This window comes from Scophthalmus maximus, chromosome 9 (assembly GCF_022379125.1).
Source record: "Scophthalmus maximus strain ysfricsl-2021 chromosome 9, ASM2237912v1, whole genome shotgun sequence".
Taxonomy (NCBI): Eukaryota; Metazoa; Chordata; class Actinopteri; order Pleuronectiformes; family Scophthalmidae; genus Scophthalmus; species Scophthalmus maximus.
The window spans coordinates 7,954,131-7,976,475 of record NC_061523.1 but is presented as its reverse complement, the minus strand read 5'-3'; the positions used below and the strand labels follow the sequence as shown (position 1 = coordinate 7,976,475).

The following is a 22,345-nucleotide window of genomic DNA, read 5'->3' as shown; positions in this document are numbered from 1 at the left end:
ATGTTGTGTTAAGGTAAAAGACACGTTTAAAGCATAGAGACAAAATTACACAATAACTTGAATTTCTCTCTTTAGATGCTGTAATGAAACATAGTGAATCAACTATACAACACCCGCACACTTCGGAAGTATTAACTTATAACTTTTAGGTTTTCTTCAACAATCTGGATGTTAACGGATGTGATGTTAAGCACCGACAACCAGCCTAAAAAGGGAAAAATTAAAAGGCAAAAGGAGGTAAATCATTTCAAGACAAGCGTGACACAACACCCACATGTCAGGAACACTGGCATCGCCCTTTAAACTCAATAGTTCATGCAAACAGCCCTCTGTCTTTTCATTGATGCTTAACAGCTGCTTTACAGCTCAGGTCCAGCCATCCTTATATATGCAGACAGACATTTAACTCAAAGCAATGATATTGAAATACTGTAGTAGTAAGACGACAGGGATTCACTCGACCCTTCTCTGGCTTACTTAGAACAAGTCTAATATAGATCCTGGACTCGTAAACAAAGTGTGCGTGTTAGAAAACGGTGTAGGAAGTAAAAAAAAGAAGGAAGCAGATTAAGGGAGGAGTAAACAGCGATGAGAAGACAGAGCACACTAACGAGGAAAAACAAAAAGAAGGGAAATCACCTGATATCTTCTTGTTGCCTCACCTTTCTGTTTGGTCACCTTTCTCACTGTCATGGCCGCCTGCCGCTTCTGGTACTCGGAGATCTCGAAACCTAAATGACAACAACACCGTATGTTGGACACACTTTTTTCCCCGCACAGATCCTGTAGATCGGGTCTAAAAAAAGGAAGATGTAGCAGTGATATGTTTAGGTTTTAGCTTTTCAAAGGGCCTGACTGTCACACGCACCGTGTGGAAATTACACAGGGAATGCTCATGTCATGTGCAGCAGGAAATACAACAACATGCAACTGAAGCTCCGATGCCCATTGTGAAGGAAAAGGCATCGCCCTGCTTTTTCCAAACGGGGAGGCGCATGACTAACCGATTTTCTCATCCTCCAGCACCATCTTCCTCTCCTCGTGGAAGGCCCTGAGCCAGCGGATCTTCTCCTCCGGCTTCTTGGCCAGGAAGATGTGGATCTCCTCGCTGTCTTTGTTGTACAATTTGAAGGCGTTCTTCACACTGACGTTGAAGTCGTCGTCGCGCCCGTCTATGGCGTCCCGGACCTCGTAGCGGTCCATGTCGATGCGGCCCTTATAGTACAGGATATCCCGGCGTATCAGGTCCTGGGTGAGAACAGGGGGAGATGTCTGTTAGTGTGTGTGTGTGTGTGTGTGCTGAACCTTAAAGATGTCAACAAGCATCCTTCCCCCTTGGTATCCGGAGAGTCTGTCTTACGCAACCTTTTCCATCTGCTGCCCGAAAAACATGCAAGCACCTTCCACACTAACTGCAGAATAGCCAAATTTTTCAGTAAATCTGCTGGTCACCAAATGCAACTAAAATAATATTTCAACAGTATTTTAACAGCAAGTACAAACTAATGCTCTACAGTACAACAACTCTGCAATACATTTCTCACTGTTGACGGACTGTCAAAGACGTTCTTGGTATCATCTCTGATTGAAGAACCGCTGAAGCCTCAAAAAGATATACAAAACAATGATGAATATTTCATTGACATTTTTTGTTCCAGCTACACCACAACGAATGATAAACTCCATCGACTATTCATCTGCCGTTTATTAATAGACTTATCGTTGGGTCAGGGAAGAGTGAACAATGCACAATTTCCAACACTGCAAAATATGAATTCACTGTCACATAACGAAGATGTAAAATAATCTGCACACAGGAGGAGCTACAGCCACAGAATGTTTGGCACTGCCGCATAATTTTTTTTTACTAAAAATCGATGAAGTTGTTTTCTGCCAGTCGACCATTCTATTAATTGACTGTTTCATCCCTGCATCAAACAAATAACCTCAACGGATTTCTATTTATACGGATATATATGCAGGAGTACGACTTGCACGAAAAACAAGTCTTCATCATTGTGACCGTTGCCTCAGGAACGAGTAACATCCAGTCACACGAAAAAAGGTCAAGGAAGGTAAAAAAAAAAAAGGAAAAAGAAAAGGAATAGGGATCTTTTAATAAGCATACGGAGACAAATCTGCATTCGTGTGCTGATAAGAGATGAGAGGGAAAGATGGAAGGGCTACATGCGGCGCACTACCGACGCGCCCCGAGGGCTGCCATTACACATGTTGTATGGAGGACCGCCGAAGCAGGAAGTGTAGAACAAAGACTGGGAGACTTTATAATTCAGTATGTCTTGGAGCTAACTTGATTTAGTGGGCCAGGGCGGCCAAAGCACGTGTGTGTGCTCTGCAGACACACTGCAGTTTATTTTGTGGTGCCAGAGATGTTCAAATGTGATAGATGGGGGGGGGTTTAATGGTGAAACCATTGTTCCTCCTGTGTGTACATGTGCGTCATGATGCTGTTATCCAGCCCCTGTGTGTGTGTGTGTGTGTGTGTGTGTGTGTTTTGTAAGTGTGTGTGTAAGCGTCGGTCTGAATTTGTGTCCGTGCCTCTGTGTGCATGTACTGCCGCGTCTAGCCGAGCGTGAACATCCGTCTGACAGGAGAGCGCAGCCTCGGTGCATTAGAGCCCAAACTAGCACAGCTCCATTTTGTGAAAGGTGCCGAGCACGGGAACGAATCTTCCGCCGAGCGCTGGTGTGTCTTAGTCGGCGTTGCGTAATCCATTCGCAGGCCACGAGTAACGTTGAACGAGTCACATTGTCTCCGAGCGTCTCCGTCACCGGACATGTGATACCCAACTTTCCAGAAAACGGGCCGAGGGCGAGCTCTTTACGCTTGTTGGCTTGTTTTTTTTCAGCCGACAGAGTCTTCAAGTGAGGGGGGGGGGGGGAGTGAACAAAGGGACAGAGACGGCAGCTACCTTCTTACAGAGGACCAGCTGGTGATCAAAGAGGAAGAAGACTCGCTGCTGGCTGCGTCCATACGGCTGATAGATCCATGACAACTCCCCCGTGTAGATGAGCTCCGAGCTCCTGTCCAAGATGTCCTCTCCCTAGACACACACACAGACGCACACAGTCAATAATGAAGAGAACACTCTTTGTCATCCAGTAAAAAACTGCTGTGTATTGACACACACAAGAGATCAACTCGGATGCTGATGTCCGTCTGCCCCTCTGTATTCGACTCATCCAGGGAAGTCTTCTGGCTGTAAAATGCACTCGATGTTACCACAGCATCCATGGTTTAATTGCGCCACAACCGACGCCGCCAACGGTTAACCGAGATTGTTCATGTTGCACTTTGTTCAGTAAGTTGCGGGACACACCTCGGGAACACGTCTGCACTTTCGTATTCATGTACATATTGCGACTTTTTTGTTTGTTGCATCGTGCCGTTTTGTTGTCTTTTATTTTGTGTACCTGACTGCAAAGCCAAGTTCCCCACTCGACAATAGCTTGACACAGTTGACAATGCACTTCCTGGAGTGCTCAAAAATCCACCGGCAAGTGCGAAGTCAGTCAAATGAAAGTTTCTTTTCCAATTCAAAGTTAGCGGGTGTATAGCGGAGGGCACTGCAGAAGTGTGGTTAATGCGACCTTTAGACTGTTAACTGGACAGGGGAAGTCGAACAAAAAGCTGCATTATAGAAAATGTATGTTCCAGCATTTCGGGGAGCTTGACCCATACTAGAGAGTAAATGTAAGATATCTCATCCTCTGCTACACTGATTTCGATTTTGATTATTTTCTTTTATATTTGTCTCTGACAAGTCTCCCAACATTGTCAAAGTAAAGAATAGCCCTTGTCATCTTTCCAAATGTTGAAAAGATAACTGTGAGACAATAGTAATGTAATGCAGGGTTTTCTCCTTTTTTTGAAAGTCAAGGTTGAGAAGATTTCCTTATCAGTTTGATTAAAACTTCTACTTCCACTCTCTCAAGTGTAAGCATGAGATGGTTTCCCAGAGCAGACCTGAGGTTGTGTTGAAAACGTCTACATTCAGTGATAATGAAAAACATCACTGCCCTCCTGTCGATGTCTAAGTCTGAAAGCCTGACAGTCAAGAGATGTTACTTTGTTTAAAGGATGAAATATTATGAATATATCGTAGATGTATAGGGAATTCACAAATGACTCCAGTATTTTAACACAGAGAAATGTTGATTCTCCTCAAGACAAATAGACGGAAAAAAACAATACGGCCGGTGTGACAACAGTGACTACGCCCCAGTCGGTACAGGCACATACCTCCCAGTCCAGGACAGAAGCTTGCCACTGGGCGATCTTGTCAATGTTCTCCAGCCTCCTCTTCCTTTCGTTGATCTGCTGAGTGACGTTCCGCATTACTGCCAGGGCCGCCGCCACGTATCGATAGTCACTGTGGACATAGTTCACACACAGTTACACCTGGGTGTTAAAGGGGGGGGGGGGGGGGTTATAGCTCTTGGAGACTGGCCACTCTTAAAAAAAAAAAGACATGTGTAATGTTGCAGTACAGTGAATGGCACAGAGAAGCCCATTAAAGACGGGGGGGGGGGGTTAGAAACCAAAAGTAGCAGCAGTACATCTGCTGCAGCACAGCCATCAGCCATTTTCTCTATCCACAGTTAACTCCGACTGCGTCTTTGCTAACTGAGCAGGATTTATCCCTCTGGCTTAGATGTGCAATGGATCCAGTCCTCACTCTGAAAGATAATGCGTGTGTGTGTGTGTGTGTGTGTGTGTGCGACAGAGATCAAGCCTATATCTGGCAGATTCTGCGCAGCTCCTAACAGTCAAACACTGTGATCTGGCATGCCTCGCTGGCAGAGCTGGCACTTATCCCTCTCTGGCTGAGAATGCGTGGTGGTTTGTGAATGACCCGCAGCCGGCTGAGACACGCTGAATCATTTCTACACCATGTTTTTTCTGTGGGTTTGCGCGCGTGAGTTTGCACATCTGGACGCCCGTAGACGCGGCCTGTTTCGTGAGGGATCATGCGCAAATGTTTCGATTGCGCGTTGTTCTCCTGTGCCTGTGCATACAGCGCGTGGAACGCCCATGCCTGCCTGTGTGTGTGTGTGTGTGTGTGTGTGTGTGTGTGTGTGTGCCGGGGCCAAGCCCAAATTCATATTTAATCTGCAATCTATTTATATGCAATGATCCAATGGCGAAAACCATTTGACCTGCTTACGGAGCGCAGCGCTGTCGCACACATTTTTGGTGCAGCTCGAGTTTCCTGATGAAATGCTTTCCTCTGAAACATTTACGGGGAAAAATGAAGAAACAGCGCAAAACAACATTTGTGTCTGTTCACGCGTGGATAACAAACCCGACACCCGCAACAGCTGCGTCGCAACAGAATGCAGCCGGAACACAACGACGCAGCGGTAATAACCGTCTCTTTTGGAAGCGGATGAACTCAAAATCACACAACAACACAACCGGCGTGCGGCTACCTGTGCTCCTGTGCAGTGTATTTGAGAAGCTCAGCCAACTGGAGAGGATATTTGCAGATTTTCTGGACAGGGGTGAGCAAGAAGCCGTCGATGGCAATGTCGATCATTTGCTGGAGGAGGCGACAGGCCTCGAAGAAGTGCTGGTACCTGCCGTCCCTCATCAGCTTGCTCAGCTCCATACAGGCATCCAAGTGGTTGTTACAGTACTCTGAATAGATCCAAAATCCGTCTTGCTGTAGAGCGAGGGAGCACGGATGGACGAGATCAGAGAGGGGAAAATACGTCATGAATATATATGCATAGATGAACGGCTATGGTTCCATACATTTTTAACTTGCCTTTTTCTCAAGATAATGACTTCATCATCTCGTTACCTTGAGATTTGCCGGTGACTTCATCAACTCCAGAGCTCAACTTTTTGCACGACAACTTGGTATCATTGGTAATGAAAGAGTTCTCGCTTCAACACTATTTGAACTCACGTGTTCTAAAAAGCACGGTCCGATTTCAGAGAGGTGCGGCTCCTCCGTGTTGTACTGTTTCTCCAGGTCTCGGACGAAGCCCATCTGGAAGCGGTAGATGTCCTCGATGTTGCCAAAGATGACCTTGAGCTGGTCGTCGTTGAACATGTCCACGCGCTTCCTGCACTGGCGCAGGTAGCCCTGCAACGACACGGGTTACAGCTTCTGTGAGCAAAAGTGCCAGGTCCTGTATTGGGATATGGCTGCAAGGCAACGAGTCCCAAAAAAATTTAAAATAAAAAAATGCTACAAGAAAATGTGCCATCTATGCTTAGCTTCTTTTATCTCACACATATGGAGCCCCAGTAGTCCCGGAGGAGAATACCTTTTTTCCCCTCTGTGCACAAGACAATTAACTTGTGCGCACAAGATTAAAAAAAAAAAAAAATTAACTTGCACAATAATGTACAATTTAATACCTTGTGTGCATCAGATAAAAGAAATAACCTTTTGGGATTACAGCTACACTGTACTTTCCTATTTCGTGAGAAATATATGATTCGTTTGAATAAAAATGAACTATGACTCTCCGGAGTCTTAGCTTTGACTTTAGTAAAGTCAAAAAACGATTCTGTGTAGGTCGAACGGTGGACCCAATCAGTCAGTCCACTTCTTGTGGAGCTTTGGCCCCGAGGCTTTGGAAGAAGATCTGCGGTGAGAGGCGGGTTTTCTGCCATTTCACACTCCACCACCCAGAATTCTCTCTCTGTTGACCTTACAAAATACACATGCTAAGCCCTTTTTTTTTGTTGTTCTGTTTCTCGACGTCAAGCTCAATCAAATTCATCCTAATTCAGGCAGTGATTCAACACGGGGAATCCTCCGTTCCAGAAACATACTATGTGGGTTGTCAAAAAAATGAACTGTATAAATGATTGTGTGTGTCTATGTTGTCCATGAAGAAATGAAGCATCTGTTTTTGATAGCCACCTCAGCAACTAGCGCAGCCATTACCTTCACGGAGTGTTCCATTACGAATCACCTCGGTGACATTTTGACTTAATGGACACAGGGATCCCCACGCTAATGTCTCCTCTAATTAGCTTCCCAGAATCCTGAAACCCTTTACTTTACATATGACACACTTTTGCCAACAGTTACGAATATAAATCTTCACTTTGAAACGGCTTATTCATATCTACGGTATTTCCCCCACAGTTGCAATAAATGGTAAATTTCGCCTTCTGCATTGAAACTATTTTTTATTACCATTACGCCTCACGTGAGATACAAACAAAGGGTAAACAAGAGGATAACGGAAAGATGATGGGATGAGCAGGATGATCCTGACTTCTTCCAACTTCATATATCTAAATGATATATTATAATACATATAGATATAGATGTAGTCACATCAGCTTTTTTTAAGCACTTGTCATTTTAAAATGTGCCATACTAACACAGATACAACTGTTCCATGTTAGGAATTATGAGACTATTATAGGCATTTGTACAATGCTGAGAGTTCTAAGAGGACAATGTGTTGACCCTAAATGTTATTATTTAACTTATGTTTAAGAAAATGGGGGCTGTCTACAATTTCAGGGCTAAACAATTGTTACTAACACTATTCTTTCCAAGAGCTATAACTGAGTCAAGAGTGTAACTACAGTCTTTTTTAGGGTTTTGCACTATGGGTTGTTGGAAGCATTATTAAGGGGGGAATTCAAGTCTGTCTATAGTGAGTCTTTCAGAGTCAATCAGCCTTTTTAGCGTTTGGTTATTCAAGTTTAACCATTGTTGAACCAAACACCGTTACCTTGTCAGATGGATTCAACTGAAAACCATTCAGCGCAAGTCGTCCGTGTTTTCGCACACCGTTTGATCGCTCACAGAAATGTGAAAGATAACTTCAGGAGTCAGTGCTCACTTTTTGTGAGACTGTTTGTTTCACTCCTCTTGCGAAACAACCTGGGTTGTGTCTTTATAAATCCCCCTCCCTCTCGATTTTCGATTCTGATTCAAATCTGTCATGCTTCCAATCGGAGAAGGAATTAGGTGTGAATTCCAGCTTGTCACTTTGGCATGATTCATAGCATGATGACAAATATAATCTGGACTGGTTCACTCGGAGTCTGGCTGCAACCAATGCTGTGTACAAGTGGCATATTGCGTTTTCATATTCAAGAAAAAAGACCATTATAATATTTTTGGGACTGTTTGGAATGGATAGAGAAATACTATATCTGGAATAAAAGTGTGAATGTGAGAGTGTTAATAATTCATTTTAGACTCAAGAAGGCTTGGCTTGGAGCAGCAGTTTGTTTGCATATGCATACGTGCACGTGTGTGCGTTGGCGCATGTGCGCACTCGTTCTCGTATACCTCACAGATGTCCTTGAGGTGTTTGATGTAGTGTCTCTCTGTGCTCATGATCTCATTGATGACGTTGGCTCTCATCTGGTCTCGGTTCTGGAGGGGCGAGCCCAGACACAGGCAGTCATTGGTCGGGTCCAGGTGCCCATTCTGCACCTCGCTGGTCCCCTCGGCTGGCTCTGCTCCCCCGTCCTCCTGGTTCACCCACAGCTGGGGACCAACATGCACACGCACACACACACACACACACACACACACACACACACACACACACACACACACACACACACACACACACACACACACACACACACACACACACACACACACACACACACACACACACACACACACACACACACACACACACACACACACACACACACACACACTTCAGCATGAAATGTGCAGCCTTTAGTATAAATCTGATGAAAAAAATGATATATTTTAGGTATTCATATTACAAAGTGTTTCCCATAATACCGGTACAACTCACTCTTCATTAGCATGACTGCGCATATTACACACAAGCTCACACACACACATACGCACACACGCACACACAGCTTCCTTTAGAGGGTCTCTGGTAGTTCGGACAGTGAGGAGGGCTCTTGGTCCAGCGTGTCAGAAAGGTGTGGGACAAACTGCCAAACACTCCAGAGCTTCGAATAAGCCTCTTTCTGAGACCGGTGCCCAGAGGGTGTTGAATGCCAAACTTCGGCGCTGTGTGTGACTCTCCCCTCTGCACATATGCATGCACGCACACTCACACACAACCTCACAATTTCTTCACGCAAGTATACGCTCACCAACATCCACACACACACAGCATATTCCACATCTCGCTCTCAGAAAAGGCCGAGCTAAGGTGGTTTCAGATGCCCAGCAGCCAACACCTGATGACACACAGTTTTCCAAGAGAACATCAAAGAACCGACGGGTAGAATGCCAAACACAAGATGAGAAATGCAGCGCCACAGACAAGCAAGAGTGACGGGTGGTAGAGCACTGACTGCAGACGAGAACTATTAGCGCAGCGTTAAGACTGAGAAATAGTCAGAGTCAATAGTAAAAAAAAGAGAAGAGTACTGAAGAAAATGATCCATGTTTGAAATGGAAAGTTAACAGGAATCGTGATGTCCAAAATTCATCCGCTGTGATTCTATGCAAGAGCATTTGTAGAATTTGAGTATAGGCCGTAAAGAAAAAAAGCATTTGGGATTATCTTTACTTTTGACTCAGTTCTGCCTCTCTATCGACCCCACTGAGGATGATGTGATAACGCCATGGGAACGTTAATGTTTGGTAATGTCGGGGGGGGGGGGGGTACGTCGCGTGGACAGACTGGAGCGGGGCGGGTGGGCGGGCAGGCTGGATGGGTGGGTGGATGAAGCTGGGAGAACGCACCTTTGACGTGGTGTTTTGGAACCGTGGAGTTGCTATGGGGTTGATATAGAAAACCTGTTTTGTTTGGGGCTGAGGAGGGTGGGGTTCCACCTTGGAGAGAGAGAATGACAGAACAAAAGAAAGAGACTTTTTGGTTGACAGTCAGTCAGCCTTGTCTGCCTTGCCCTCTCAGGAGTGAAAAATATGGACGGGTGGACAGGTGGGAATGGCCATGAGGGGTGTCTTGGGAGGAGGAGGAGGAGTGGATGGAGGGTGGGGGGGGGATATCTGCTGTGGAAGCTTCCACCTCCGACAAAAATTGCTAATTCTGCCTTCAATATGTTAAGTGCATCAACCGTGTCAATACAAGTGTTTGGTTAGGATCAGTTAGGGGTGAAATTTTATAACCACAGTTACGTGAACATGTCGGAAAAGAGTGGAATTCAAGAAAAGAAGTTGATACTGAAAAAAAGTGCTCATCATTATCATCACAAATCATCATCATCATCATCATCATCATCATCATCGTTGTTTCATTGTCCCTGATCGCTCGATGAAGGCTCTTAGCAAGCTGTTCTCTGATCTCTTGAGTGTTATGTCTTATTCAAATGAAACATTGTGGCACGGGCATATCACTGTGTGTGTGTTTTGTGTGTATATGACGAGACATTTCTGCGTGTGCACCTTCCCGCTGTGTATTCATCAGCTTCTGTGCATATGCTCATGTGCCTCCACTGCCTGTGTGTGCGTGGGTGCGTGTTGTGTCTATGGTCGCTGGTCAGCCACGGCTGCAGCCAACTCACCCGTACAAAGCTGGCAGGGAACCATCCCTCCTCCTCATCGATCTGGCCCCACCACCAGTCCTTGTTGGAGGCGTCCAGCACCTTGATGACGTCACCGGCCTTAAACGCCAACTCCCGGTCCGCCATGGTCACGTGGTCCCATACCGCCTCAGCATTGACGATTGAACCTCCACTTATCAACTGGAGGGATCGGAGGGAGAGACAAGGGGCGACATCTTATGATTTTTTCTCGTAACGGGGAGCCACCGCTGTGGAAGCACCACCAGAACATACAGACACCAGTGTGGACGCTGCCCAGTAAATATGGACCCACGTGATCTAGGACAGAATGTAAATCGAATTTGATGCCGATTGTAATACAGCACTCGGCCTCATTTTGGCCCCGATTTGAGCGAATCCTTGTTGCTAAACCCACTCACATTACTAATGGATGCAAATACACACCCTCAAAGCCAGGGCCCACTGGCAGCTTAGGGATCGCAAATAGAACAACACAATGGCGAGTACAGAGACCACAGTACAAGACAACAAAATACGACGACACAAAAAAGGCAGAGCCATTAGTGGAGAAACAACGCAGTGTGTTCGGATGCACAGCACCAGTCTCCACACAGGGATGGTAATTGGCCCATTATGACATTAGAATAATTACACGTGTTAATGTAATATAAATGCTGAGGAGCAAACAAATGTGAAGGGATAATCTCCCTTCCCTCATGCTGTCACCGGGGCTTGTTATTTCATCTGCAGCACAGTCTCAGACAAAACGTGGAGGGATGACTCATCATATCTGTTCTATCGATTTTAACACCATGAATAAGTAACGTGGAAATCAATGCAACACTGAAAATAAAAGTTTTAAAATAAATCAAATGATTTTATGTGAGTATAGTGGGGGGGTTGTAAGGGCATGGCGGGCTGTCAGGTGATCAGTATTCTTCGGGCTAAAGGTTGTTCTCATTAATGGACACGAGGCGGTGGACGACGTTCCTGAGAGGGACCCGAGTCCGACATCATCCATCTGCCCAACAGCACCATTATCCATTACTCTGTGGACTTGGCTTTTGTTGCCTCAAGAGACACACACACACACACGTGCAAGGCACACTTTGTATGCAGTAAACCTGTGAATGCATTCGTGGCACGGCTCAAACTCTTTGTTCCGATTGTTCCCTCCAAAGGAGTGTTCATCAGCATTCTCCAGTCCGGAGCTAACCATGCATCCAGTCCCTGGGGATGTGGGCAGAGCAGCCACTGCTAACCAAGCCTGACAGGAGCCGCTTAGGCTCTAGGTAAGGAGTTATCAAAGGGCCGAGGGGAAGTGTTTGTCACATGGATGGACATTGTGTCAATGTGTTCTTTACTTGACTAACGCATATTAACATAGAGCAAGTGTGGGCTAGTGATGTTTTCCCCCCAATCATCTAAGACTGCTTTTGCCTGTTATAAAATGAACTCCCTAGATGAGGAACCCTTTTAAAATGCACACCATCACTCCAGCAAAAAAAAAGAAGAAGCTATTCCATGTTCCTGCTGATGCAGTGTATTTGTAAGAATGTTCATGAGAAACCGCAGTATGTGTGTGTGTGTTTATTTGTGTTCATCCAACCCCCCCATGAGGAATCTAAGCTCTCAGACTCAGCAGCTACGTTGCCCCTTCAACCTGTAGACAAGCACACCTCCCCGATGGCTTACTGAGACAGCTACGGGGGATATAAGCCAATCGGGGGAGAGCAGTGAACACAGGGAGGGACACCCGTGCCTGGAGGGGGAAAGAACAGCCGTAGTCATGGCGACAGATGAGGATGCTTCACTGGTATTGACAAGATGATGGGATGAGGCAAAGGACACATCAGGATGCACCGGGATATTTCCAAATTTAGGCGTGTGCGGGGACACGGAGTGACCACTGAATAATTGAATATCCCTCCGTTAGCTATGACAAACCAAACACACAACGGAATTCACCAACATGATCGTCTCCGCGGCGATGTGAAATGTGATGGTGTGTCCCTCTGCAGGCGGGTTTCAGATCAAAGATGTCTTTGAGTGGGTTGATTCAATTCGGTAGCACATTGGGCTGGAAGCTTGGTGTAACAATAGCTCCTGGTCTATATCTCAAAACTCTCCACTACGGGAAGAGAGGGGGATACTACAAAACATGTGCCAGGCTGCCATGGAAACAGGGCCAAAAGAAAAGTGCTCAAAAAGATTTTTAAAAAGTAATGATAATTGTTGATTCAGGGAAAGGAATTTGATTTGAATCATTGATTACACAACTGGATGGGGGGGAAGAAACATTGCAGAAATAACTAGTTGAAGCCAAATCAGTTCTGCTTGACCGTCACCATCTGACATCAGGACCTCTGTCTGAAACAGCAACAACAGAGCAGATGAGTCTTGGCACCCGGCCCTAACGCCCACCCCACCCACCCACCCACCGCCACCACCACCACTCCATTTTCAGCCCCATCCACTCCAAGCACAAACTCTCCAGTCCCCATCAATCACCTGTAATATGGCCAACAGACAGAAAGAGCGAGGGAGAGGGAGAGAGAGAGAGAGAGAGAGAGAGAGAGAGAGGTCCATTCAAAGCCAATGTTCCTCCTCGGTCAGTCCTCTCCTTCCCCTCATCCCTCCATCTCTCTAATGAGATCAGCACTACCCTCTCCGATACATTGCATCCCCTTTCCCTCTACATGTCTGAATAAATTAAAAGCATTACATAATCAATCTTCCCAATTCCTGCCTTAGCACGGGCTCCTGCCTAGCTTGATCAAACAGTTCAAACACACACACACACACACAAACGCAGAGACATCTTGTACCTATGTGTCTAGCAGCCGTAATGACCTGTGTCATCATTTGTGGTTACGCGGCAGTTACAACATCAAAGATCCGAGGGGTCTTTCGACCGCAAAACCTGTATTTGGGTCAGTGCAAATGAATGCAGAGGGATCTCTCCCCATACAATGTGACATGTATGACGGAGCTCTCCGCTTCCACGCTCCAGCACATGGGAAAAATATACGAGCGAGTGAAAAATCCGATTCCACTGGCTCATATATCGTCTTCGCAGCACAACACATCAGCATTCACTGCACTGGCAGCTCCACTGCATTCCAACATCCTCTATCTTTCTCTGTAGCCAAAGCACAGCTGCTGCACCGACAGCACCTACAGCATCCCCGAGCGAGCAAACACACACACACACACACACACACGCGGACGGACAGACACACACACACACACACACACACACACACACACACACACACACACACACACACGCCTTCAGCCAGCCTTACCATGTTTGTGGCATGAAACTGTTCGGAGAGCGTATGCATGGAGAAGTCCGGCTCATACGATCATGATAATTAAATCCCTTCTTGTGGAAGCGGTTCGCGCCGACGGTCCTCCGCGAGAGATGCTGCGCGCGAGATGTTGAGTAACAAGGTGCCGTATTCCAGAAAGAGGCTTCTCTTTCCGACGCACTGAGTGAGTCTCGCGGTCCGTCCTCCCCGTGTCTGCCAACACTGTTATGTAATACACTTATACCCCGAGTCTGGGAGCCAATCAAAGATGCGCTGCCTAAAACCGGTGAGAAATACGCACACATCCGCACACACATCCGCACACACAGCACGCACCGACCGCACGTTGGCACTTCTGACTGCACAGCATTTAACAGAACTCCATTAGAAGGCACCTGCCCCGGAGGGGGAATACGAATGCGTGAACACCTGGGACACGTGCAGGACTCCGATTAAAGGGGGGAACTCTCCAGATAACACCCACGCCAGTCCATGTCACACATGCCGACGTGTTTACATGTGAACACCACGTCGTCTGTACGTAGCACTGCCAGCCAAATGATCCCTAACCTCGACAGCATGTAGCGTTATGATGCTATGTTTACGGCCCCCGTGGGGGTCCCCGCAAGGAGGGTTGGTTATGCTCTGTACCCCCGTGATGAAAAAACACCCACATGCCACAGCATGTGATGAAGGTGCCTATGTTCATAATACATGGCTGCCAAACATTTCTTTTTTCTTTTAACACCTACAGGACAACATTTACCACTTAACTGGACACACACACACACACACACAAAAACCCCACAGCACTTAGCCTGAGCGTGAAAGAGCATACAGTATCTTCGAATATCCTAACCAGTCTGCCATAACTATAAATAGGACCGTCATGGACAGCTCTGGGATAGGCTTTTAGAATATCTATTTCTGACGTTCATTCAACATTCATGACACCTGCCTCCAAATCCCTTATTAGATTATAATGCTGCACGTGGGAGAAAAGGAAATGGGCCATTTTTTATAATCTCCACCTGACAAGCCTTTTCACTTGGAGGGACGTCACATTTGAGAAATATTCACATATACTGATGCACTTTTGTTTTTCATCAGTCACTATGTAGCGACCACGTGTGATGGTGTGTGGGCTTCAGGGACACGCTGACATGTCGCAAAATGGGACAAATGTGAATATTGTGGGCTATGAAATGGGAGCTGAGTTTAGCTGCATCTAAAATGGGGGAAACCTGGAGTGACGGCGGCCCTATACTTTTATCAGGCCCAGACCTGCCCGCTATTGGTTACTGTTCACACGAGGTGGCGACGATTCCCCCCACGGTGTGTGATGAACAGCGCAAACCTCTCACCTCCGCAGCTATTCACTACAAACATCCCAATCACTCCGGAGGAGAGAGCACTGCTCGTGCTAGGAGCTGCCATATTGTAGATGTGGCTACAGTGGGACACAATGGAAAAAACAAGTCCTGACGCAGCAGTGGGCTGTGGTTAAAAAAATAAAAATAAAATAACAACAGGCCATCAGATTCATTTCTTTTCATCCAAAATACTAGTTATTTGTTTTATTATAAAATTCATCCATGCGCATAAACCACAATATAGAGGAGAGAGGGAGATCGACTTGGGGGAGTGGGGGGGGGGCATATTTATATGCAGGGGGGGGGGGGGGGGGGGGGGGGTGAATCTGAAGTCACCACAGAAAGGGTAAGAGCATCACAGATCTGTATCCGCACAACTACGACCACCAGCACCAGCACCACCAGACAACACTAGCTATCACAAACGGCGAGGGGACACAAGACATCACGGGGGGGTCGGGGGAGGTGGGAGGGAGGGGAGTAACAGAAATACATTATTTTGTACCAACGTCATTCATTTCAACGCGGAGCCGCGATGGAGCGCCGGGCGTCCCCGCTCTCGACCGACGCGCGCCGCCTTTCTCTCCACTCCGGTGCGAGAGCGCGCCGCGCTGCGAACCGGGCCCCAAGCGCAGATCCATTAACGAGTACCGAGGATGAACATCAACAGCACGTTCACAAGCACCAGCACCGCGATCACCGTGAACACCGCGCAAGTCTGGACGTCCAAGGCCATGGCGCAGCGCTGCGGGCCGACGCTGGAGCTCGTGCGCCCTCGGTGACGGGCAGTGTTCCGCTTCCCCCCGTCTAGACACGGAGCCCCAAAGCGAGCAAGAAATCCACCTTTACGGGCAAGACATGGAGGAGGAGGAGGAGGAGGAGAAGAAGAAGAAGAAGAAGAAAAAAAAAAGAGCCCCTGTACGCCTCTTCACACTACGCGATGCAATTCATAAAAGGCAGAAGGCGAAGAGATGCATCATCCTCACCATCATCATCGTCATCAGTCCGCACCGCAATGTCTCCGCGCTCGTCGACACCTGCCGGTGTTTCGCCTCTTCCCCCCTTAAACCGACCGGCCAATAGATTTGTCGACGCGAACGAGAAGGGAGGCTGTGCGCAGGCTGGTCGCAGCTGCCGAGCTGCCTTCCGGTGGCGGGGGGGGGGACCAGGGAGATCGGCTGCGAGGCGGTCCTCTATTAATACTGATCAGCGCTCCGCCGCAAGACTACCGGCATCAGCCATCACCTACAGTCCGGGGGGGGGGGGGGGGGGGCGCACACAGAGGCCAGAATCATAACCTCCTCCATCTCCCCACCCCGGCTAAAAATAATCACAGTGCCCCTGGTGATTTATTATTTATCATTAACACAGCCCTCGATGAAGGGGAATAGATGTCCGAGTATATAATGGATGCTCGCTGCTCAGAGGGGGGATCACCGTCGGTACAGCTCCACTGGCATCATGTCGGCCTCCTCCTGCCAGTCCATCACAAGATCTGGCAGTCAACCCCATTTTACAACTCTGATCTCAGGTTCCAGGCAAACATCACCGATGCGAGCGACCGCTGCATGGCCCCTGCCGGGGCAATTCAAACGTCTCGATCCGCTTGAGAAATATATAGTTTTGATCTCTGTTTGAGAGGCCTGCACATGTTCAATTCACGTATATTGTAACCTGAAGCTCAGTGTCGACATATTTAGGGGTTCAATTGCGTCAATCTATTAAATAGTTTAGTAGTTTTGCTCAATCCACAATGCGGGAGAATGGGCTTGCAAAGTGTCCATTAAAAAAAACGAAGATATATAAATGCAGTCGATGCAGCAGAGGTCATGGGTCAAGTACAGGTCAAGTTCCAAAAAATGCTCCATCCTACATTTCCCATAATGCAACTTGACATCATATTATGTTTTTGACCCTCTCCCTCCTTGAAAGAACCCACGTGTCTTTTCAAACTCCACACCTATGTAGCGCAGGCTTTGGGATCAAAGTGTGTATATTTTTTTTTTTTCCCCTCCGGCAACTTCGTCGGGCTCATTTATCAGAAAGAAAAATCTCCTCCAGAGCTGCGAAAGATTTACAACTGTACTTTGCAGGCTGAGTAGCACTGCCTGGGACTTGGAAACTGATCTTGATGTGCAAACAAAGCTCCCCTTTACTTTCATGACCATTTAATATATATATTCTAATGGATAGGACCGAGTGCATTTAAATGTGGACAAATGTTTATAATATGTCTCAATGTGTCTGGGGCAACACCTGCACACAAACCTGGATTTATATTATACTATTAACTTACAACTGAGGTATAGAAAAAAATGATTTTTGTAGACACACTTTTATAAAATAAACTGCGGGATCACAATCATATGATCATCACACAAATTTGAAATATAATTCTGGTTGTGTTTCCCTCAAAGTACCATGGATATACTCTTGCAGCATTGGGAACTGACGTTTGCAGGTTGTTGTGAACAGTCGGGTCATTTAGAGAGGACAGAGGCCTTATTCACCTTGAAATCATGATGACAACAACACATTTTAACAGAAAAATCTGGCACCGTGGCAGGAATAAAAAAAGTAAGAAGCCAGCCAGCCGAAACTTTCCCGAACCACTCCTGCAGCTGTACGTCCAGATGCTCAATGTGTTCCAAACTGTCACACTTCCACCAAAGTGTGGCCTCAATAAACAGGTTGTAGTCGCTGCCAGCGCGATTAGTTCTTTATGCAAAAGGGCCATCATAAAACAAGTGTAGCCCCGGCTTGAAATGTTTTAGCAAAGTTTGACTACTTGGAACACTGTGAGCATATGGGTGGATAGTGGCAAAGTGGATTATGCTTCGGGGATGTTCGGAGAAGTTTCTGTGAATGACTTTTCATCATGACAATTCTGTCAAAGTCCACTGTGAAACTACTGTCGTCCTCAACAAAGGAGCAAGCATTTCAGGAGCCGGCTTTCAAACATGCAGGATACGTGTGTTTGGTATTTGGAACATGGTTTTCGGTACGGTATTCCTTTAAGGCTCAGTGATGTGAGAGAGAAGTCAGTGATAGGACAAGATGACCCCGGTTCCCATCTGACGCACGTGTTTGCCACTGGCATGCCCATCGCTAGTTTGGCCTTCGTGCTCACACTGATACTTATGGTAAACATTGTGTTACACATGAGCGCCTCCCGCAGCCTGCAGCACCTGCCCTGGTGTCCGTGCCTCCTGCTGTCGACAGATTATGAAAAATGAGCAAAAAACACGATCATGAATCAATACGGGCAGGAGATTTAGTTCAGTTGGGTCCCCACACTCCCAAACCGGCCACCACCAAGTCAACCATGACTCGCACACACAGAGAGACACACACGCACGCACACACACACGCCTCCTCTCTCCAAACCACAATTCAGCTGAGAGCTCTGGGATGGATCAAAGGACTCAGAATAAGTTTAAAAGAATAACACAGAAGGAATGCACTATATCAGTATTTTTAACGCCATAAATAATTTCCTGGGCACTTTCTGCACATACATGCTGATAAAAGCAGTGGCTTGAAAGCCCCGGCTTTCAGTCAGTCGCAGAGAGCTGTATGAGGTATCGCAGCTGAGATATGACAACCGTCCTCAAACAAGCCCCCCCCCCCTCTGCACTGTGTATGTGTGTTCGCATGTGTGTGTGTGTGTGTGTGTGTGTGTGTGTGAAAGGCAGTGTGAGCAGATTACATAAGCCTGCCCTACCTCTGCGGGCTCCCTCTCCAATCTCCCTGACATTTAGACAACAAAGGTCACATCTGAAAGTCTAAATCTGCACAGACACCAATGCTAATAAACTCATACATAATATACAGCAGAGAGGCAGGAAGAAAAAAAAGGGAGAATATCTCCCACCAGCGGAGGATCGCATGTCGCATGTGAATGACAGGATCGGCGAAGCACCGGTAATTAGCGCGACTTCCTTCGCGTTCGGGATTGTCGTGTCGTGAAGGAATCATGGTATTATTACTGGGATTTTGTACTGTAGGTAAGAGCAATTCTATGCAAACAAATTCAGAAAAATATAAGAAACATCTCACAGTGTCATGAGGTCCAGTCTAAAATGACCACATACCGTATGATGACCTCATACAACTATAGTCTCAACCACAATCGCCAACCAGAAACGGTGCAGTTTACATCCATGTCTGTCCAGACTCAAAAATAATATTATTTATATATTATCATTATTAGTTATTATTATCATTATTAGTTTTGCAGTGCCCATTCAAAACATGCCTGTTTGGAACTGGCCAATGTTTTTTGGATTGTGGCATCGCTGCTTGCAGCTTTTTTCAAGAAGTGTTCATACAAACAACTTCACACTGTGCTGTCTTAATCTGACATAACCACCGCGATAATGGATTGCCAACATTTCACAGCGAAAGAGGATTTTGGCTGTCAGATTTCTCTCCCACTCTGATGTCACAGTTGAACTCTTTTGGGGTAACCCCGCCTACAATCTAAGAATCTCCATTTTTCTGGGGAAGTGGGGTGACATTTTCTACACATTTTGAAATCGGCTGACCAATCACAACAGACTGGGCCAGCTGGCCAATCACAACAGACTAGGGTTTATCGGGAGGCGGGGCTAAATTAAATGCTGGCATTTTAGACAGAGGGTAAAAAGACCTCTGTCTAAAAAGACCTGAATATGAGCATTATATTTCACCTTTAATATTGAACTTATCACATGTCAAAATTGCACCAAAATTGACACTGCACTTCTTCAGGCCCTTAACAATACACATGCCAAGTGTGAACTAGCCCATAAGATGAATGGTTGTCAAGACATGCGAGCCACATACACACAGACAGAGATTCCTTCCTTTATAGTCAGATAGTCAATCTCACAATCTCTCCCTTCACCCTCTCTTGTGAAAATGACCCTGAACTCTTTCCACAGAAGCAGCTGCTCATTCTGCACTTGACAGGGACATCGCTTCCCCGTGAGAGAACTGCCCCAGTGCACATCAGAGAGCACGGTCCAATTAAGCCAACGGGAGGAGATCATCTGCAAATAGCAGAGGCCGATCTCATGTCATCAAACTGGACCCTCTCCAGACCTGGAGTGCGCTTCAATATCCTGTCAATGAATACTACAAAGACATGTGAGCACAAAGCACATCCTCAACACCTTCCTTGAACAAGGTTAAGGCAATGCTGTCGAAAGGCCAACTGTAAGTGCCCGAAAAAAAATGCCCTAATTTAGACCTCAGGGCGATATCTACTCAGTAGTATTCTGGTAGGTAGACAACTCTGCTACTTCAGGTGGCCGTCGTTCGCTACAATATTGATTGTAGAATCCATTACTGCCACGCTGACAACCACATGAGGATCATTGGGCCTCATGCAGGAACCGTTCCCACCTACAGATTTGTTTCTCAAGTTGTGTATTAACGAGTGAGTTGGGGGAATTTTCCGCATTCCACCAATTTTTCTCGTATTTTGAATTTCCACACTTGTCGTAGGAGTCGCGTAAAACGTATTACAACTCTGCTTCAGTCCGTGGCTTCATTCCACTGCTGATGCTGCTTAACGTAGAGGTTTTCCTTTCTGGATCTTTCAAAGCAGGACTTCAACCTCAGAACTCTAAAGTTCTTCTTTTCACTCTTTTCATGAGTGAACACTTCCTGACATGGGACAGGAAGCGTAGCCTCATACTGTACTATAGGGGCGTTAATTATACAGGTCATTTACATACTTTTATGAAGTTAGAAGTGTTTGCTGATCCGTACGAACTCAGCGTACAAACAAATGTAAGAGAAATTTACGAAAAATGTTCTTGCATCAGGCCTAATGTTTGTACCACTCACCTTTGTAAAATATCCCAGAATCTCTTTTTAAACGTTACCTTAATTCCAACACTAGTCAGGAGTGTGTGAAGCAAACTCTGCTTTTCTCTAAAATTGCCCATACACTGCTGGACACCCATGCATTATACAGCCAGACTGTGTAGAATAACCATGTCGTTGGTTGGTGGAACTCTGCATCTGCTTCGGAGGATTGCTGACCACACTCCTTCATGTTCATTTGCTTAAAGCTCTGAGGTCAGTACTAACTTTGCTGGCCATTAGCCCACAAGCTACGTCTTCAGAAAGAGAAGAAGAGAAGAAAAAATAGAAAATCCACTTGTAGCAAATGAATCTGTTTGCGGTCAGTAGGTATTTGGCTAATAGGAGGCAAAACCCACCACACCCATTTCCCCTCTAGTCTGCAGCATTTCTTTTGTTCCCCTCCCATCCCCACGACAACCACACTGACTTCCTGCTTCCTCCCAGGCCTTCCAGCCAGAAAAGCTCCCTTAAAATAAATTGCTGGACCTTTCCTGAACGCAGCTTTGTCACCATTGTTCAGACATCAGCTGTTTATTCGTTCAGCTCAATTTTGTCCGTCAGTGGGTCAGCGCGTAGAGGAATTCAAGAAATAGAGAGAGATAGATGAGACAGAAGAGGGAGGTCGTGCCAAGTAGGCTGGAGAAATTGGGGTTAAAGACATACGTGATATCCAAACATTCCTGGGCCTAATGGCTTCAGGAGTAAAATACCCCTAGTCATTCATGACACTGCCATGGGACCAGTAAGACTGAATTATGATTTCACGATAAACCAGCGCGAACACGGCGTGTTCTGAAGGCTGCGTTCTCCATGTCAGCCTCTGCTCAGGCTGCATAACACTGTGCAGCTTCTGGCAGGGAAACTGAAGACAGAGAGTCTTCCAGAATTTAGGGTATATATGATCTCACGTGGAACAAAAAAGGCTTTTGGAGACAAGCTTGCAAAAGGAAATGCATAAAATATGAAGCTAATCTAAAATGCATGTCACCTGTTTTCCACACTCCCGTGACGGAAACTTGGCCATTGCTATACTGATAGAATTGTATCTGTGCTAGAGGAAAGATTTTTTTGGAAAAGATGAGGGGATTTTTTTTATTTATTCATGGTAATTGACTATTACATTATCATATTACATTTTAATGTATGATGTAATTGTTATGCTTTTACTTCAATGCTCATCTTGAGGATCTATCCATCACAATTTATGTGATTTCAGCAAGAATTAATGAAATTATATCCCCCCCCCCCCCCCCCCTTTTCATCTCTGACCAATGGGGCTCCCTTGTAAACATGTCGCCTCGTTCACAGATCTGTTAAGTTCAC

The 22,345-nt window shown here is 46.2% G+C and overlaps 1 protein-coding gene across 9 annotated transcripts in view; it reads right to left on the bottom strand.

The window, feature by feature from the left end:
* LOC118319490 (rho guanine nucleotide exchange factor 9) overlaps nucleotides 1-22,345 on the bottom strand; it is a 40,920-nt gene that overhangs the window by 6,255 nt on the left and 12,320 nt on the right. For 2 of the 9 annotated variants that reach the window (XM_035649919.2, XM_035649922.2), the window contains 9 exons: nucleotides 10,480-10,659; nucleotides 9,698-9,787; nucleotides 8,300-8,500; nucleotides 5,936-6,115; nucleotides 5,454-5,686; nucleotides 4,264-4,393; nucleotides 2,933-3,064; nucleotides 1,005-1,248; nucleotides 663-731 (listed from right to left, as the gene is read on the bottom strand). In XM_035649919.2, the coding sequence (XP_035505812.2) occupies nucleotides 663-731; nucleotides 1,005-1,248; nucleotides 2,933-3,064; nucleotides 4,264-4,393; nucleotides 5,454-5,686; nucleotides 5,936-6,115; nucleotides 8,300-8,500; nucleotides 9,698-9,787; nucleotides 10,480-10,659 (1,459 nt within the window). Of the gene's footprint in view, nucleotides 1-639; nucleotides 732-1,004; nucleotides 1,249-2,932; nucleotides 3,065-4,263; nucleotides 4,394-5,453; nucleotides 5,687-5,935; nucleotides 6,116-8,299; nucleotides 8,501-9,697; nucleotides 9,788-10,479; nucleotides 10,660-13,787; nucleotides 15,330-15,671; nucleotides 16,010-16,152; nucleotides 16,338-22,345 lie in introns of those variants that run through there. The other 7 variants (XM_035649924.2, XM_035649928.2, XM_035649929.2 and 4 more) reach the window with 7 other exon arrangements.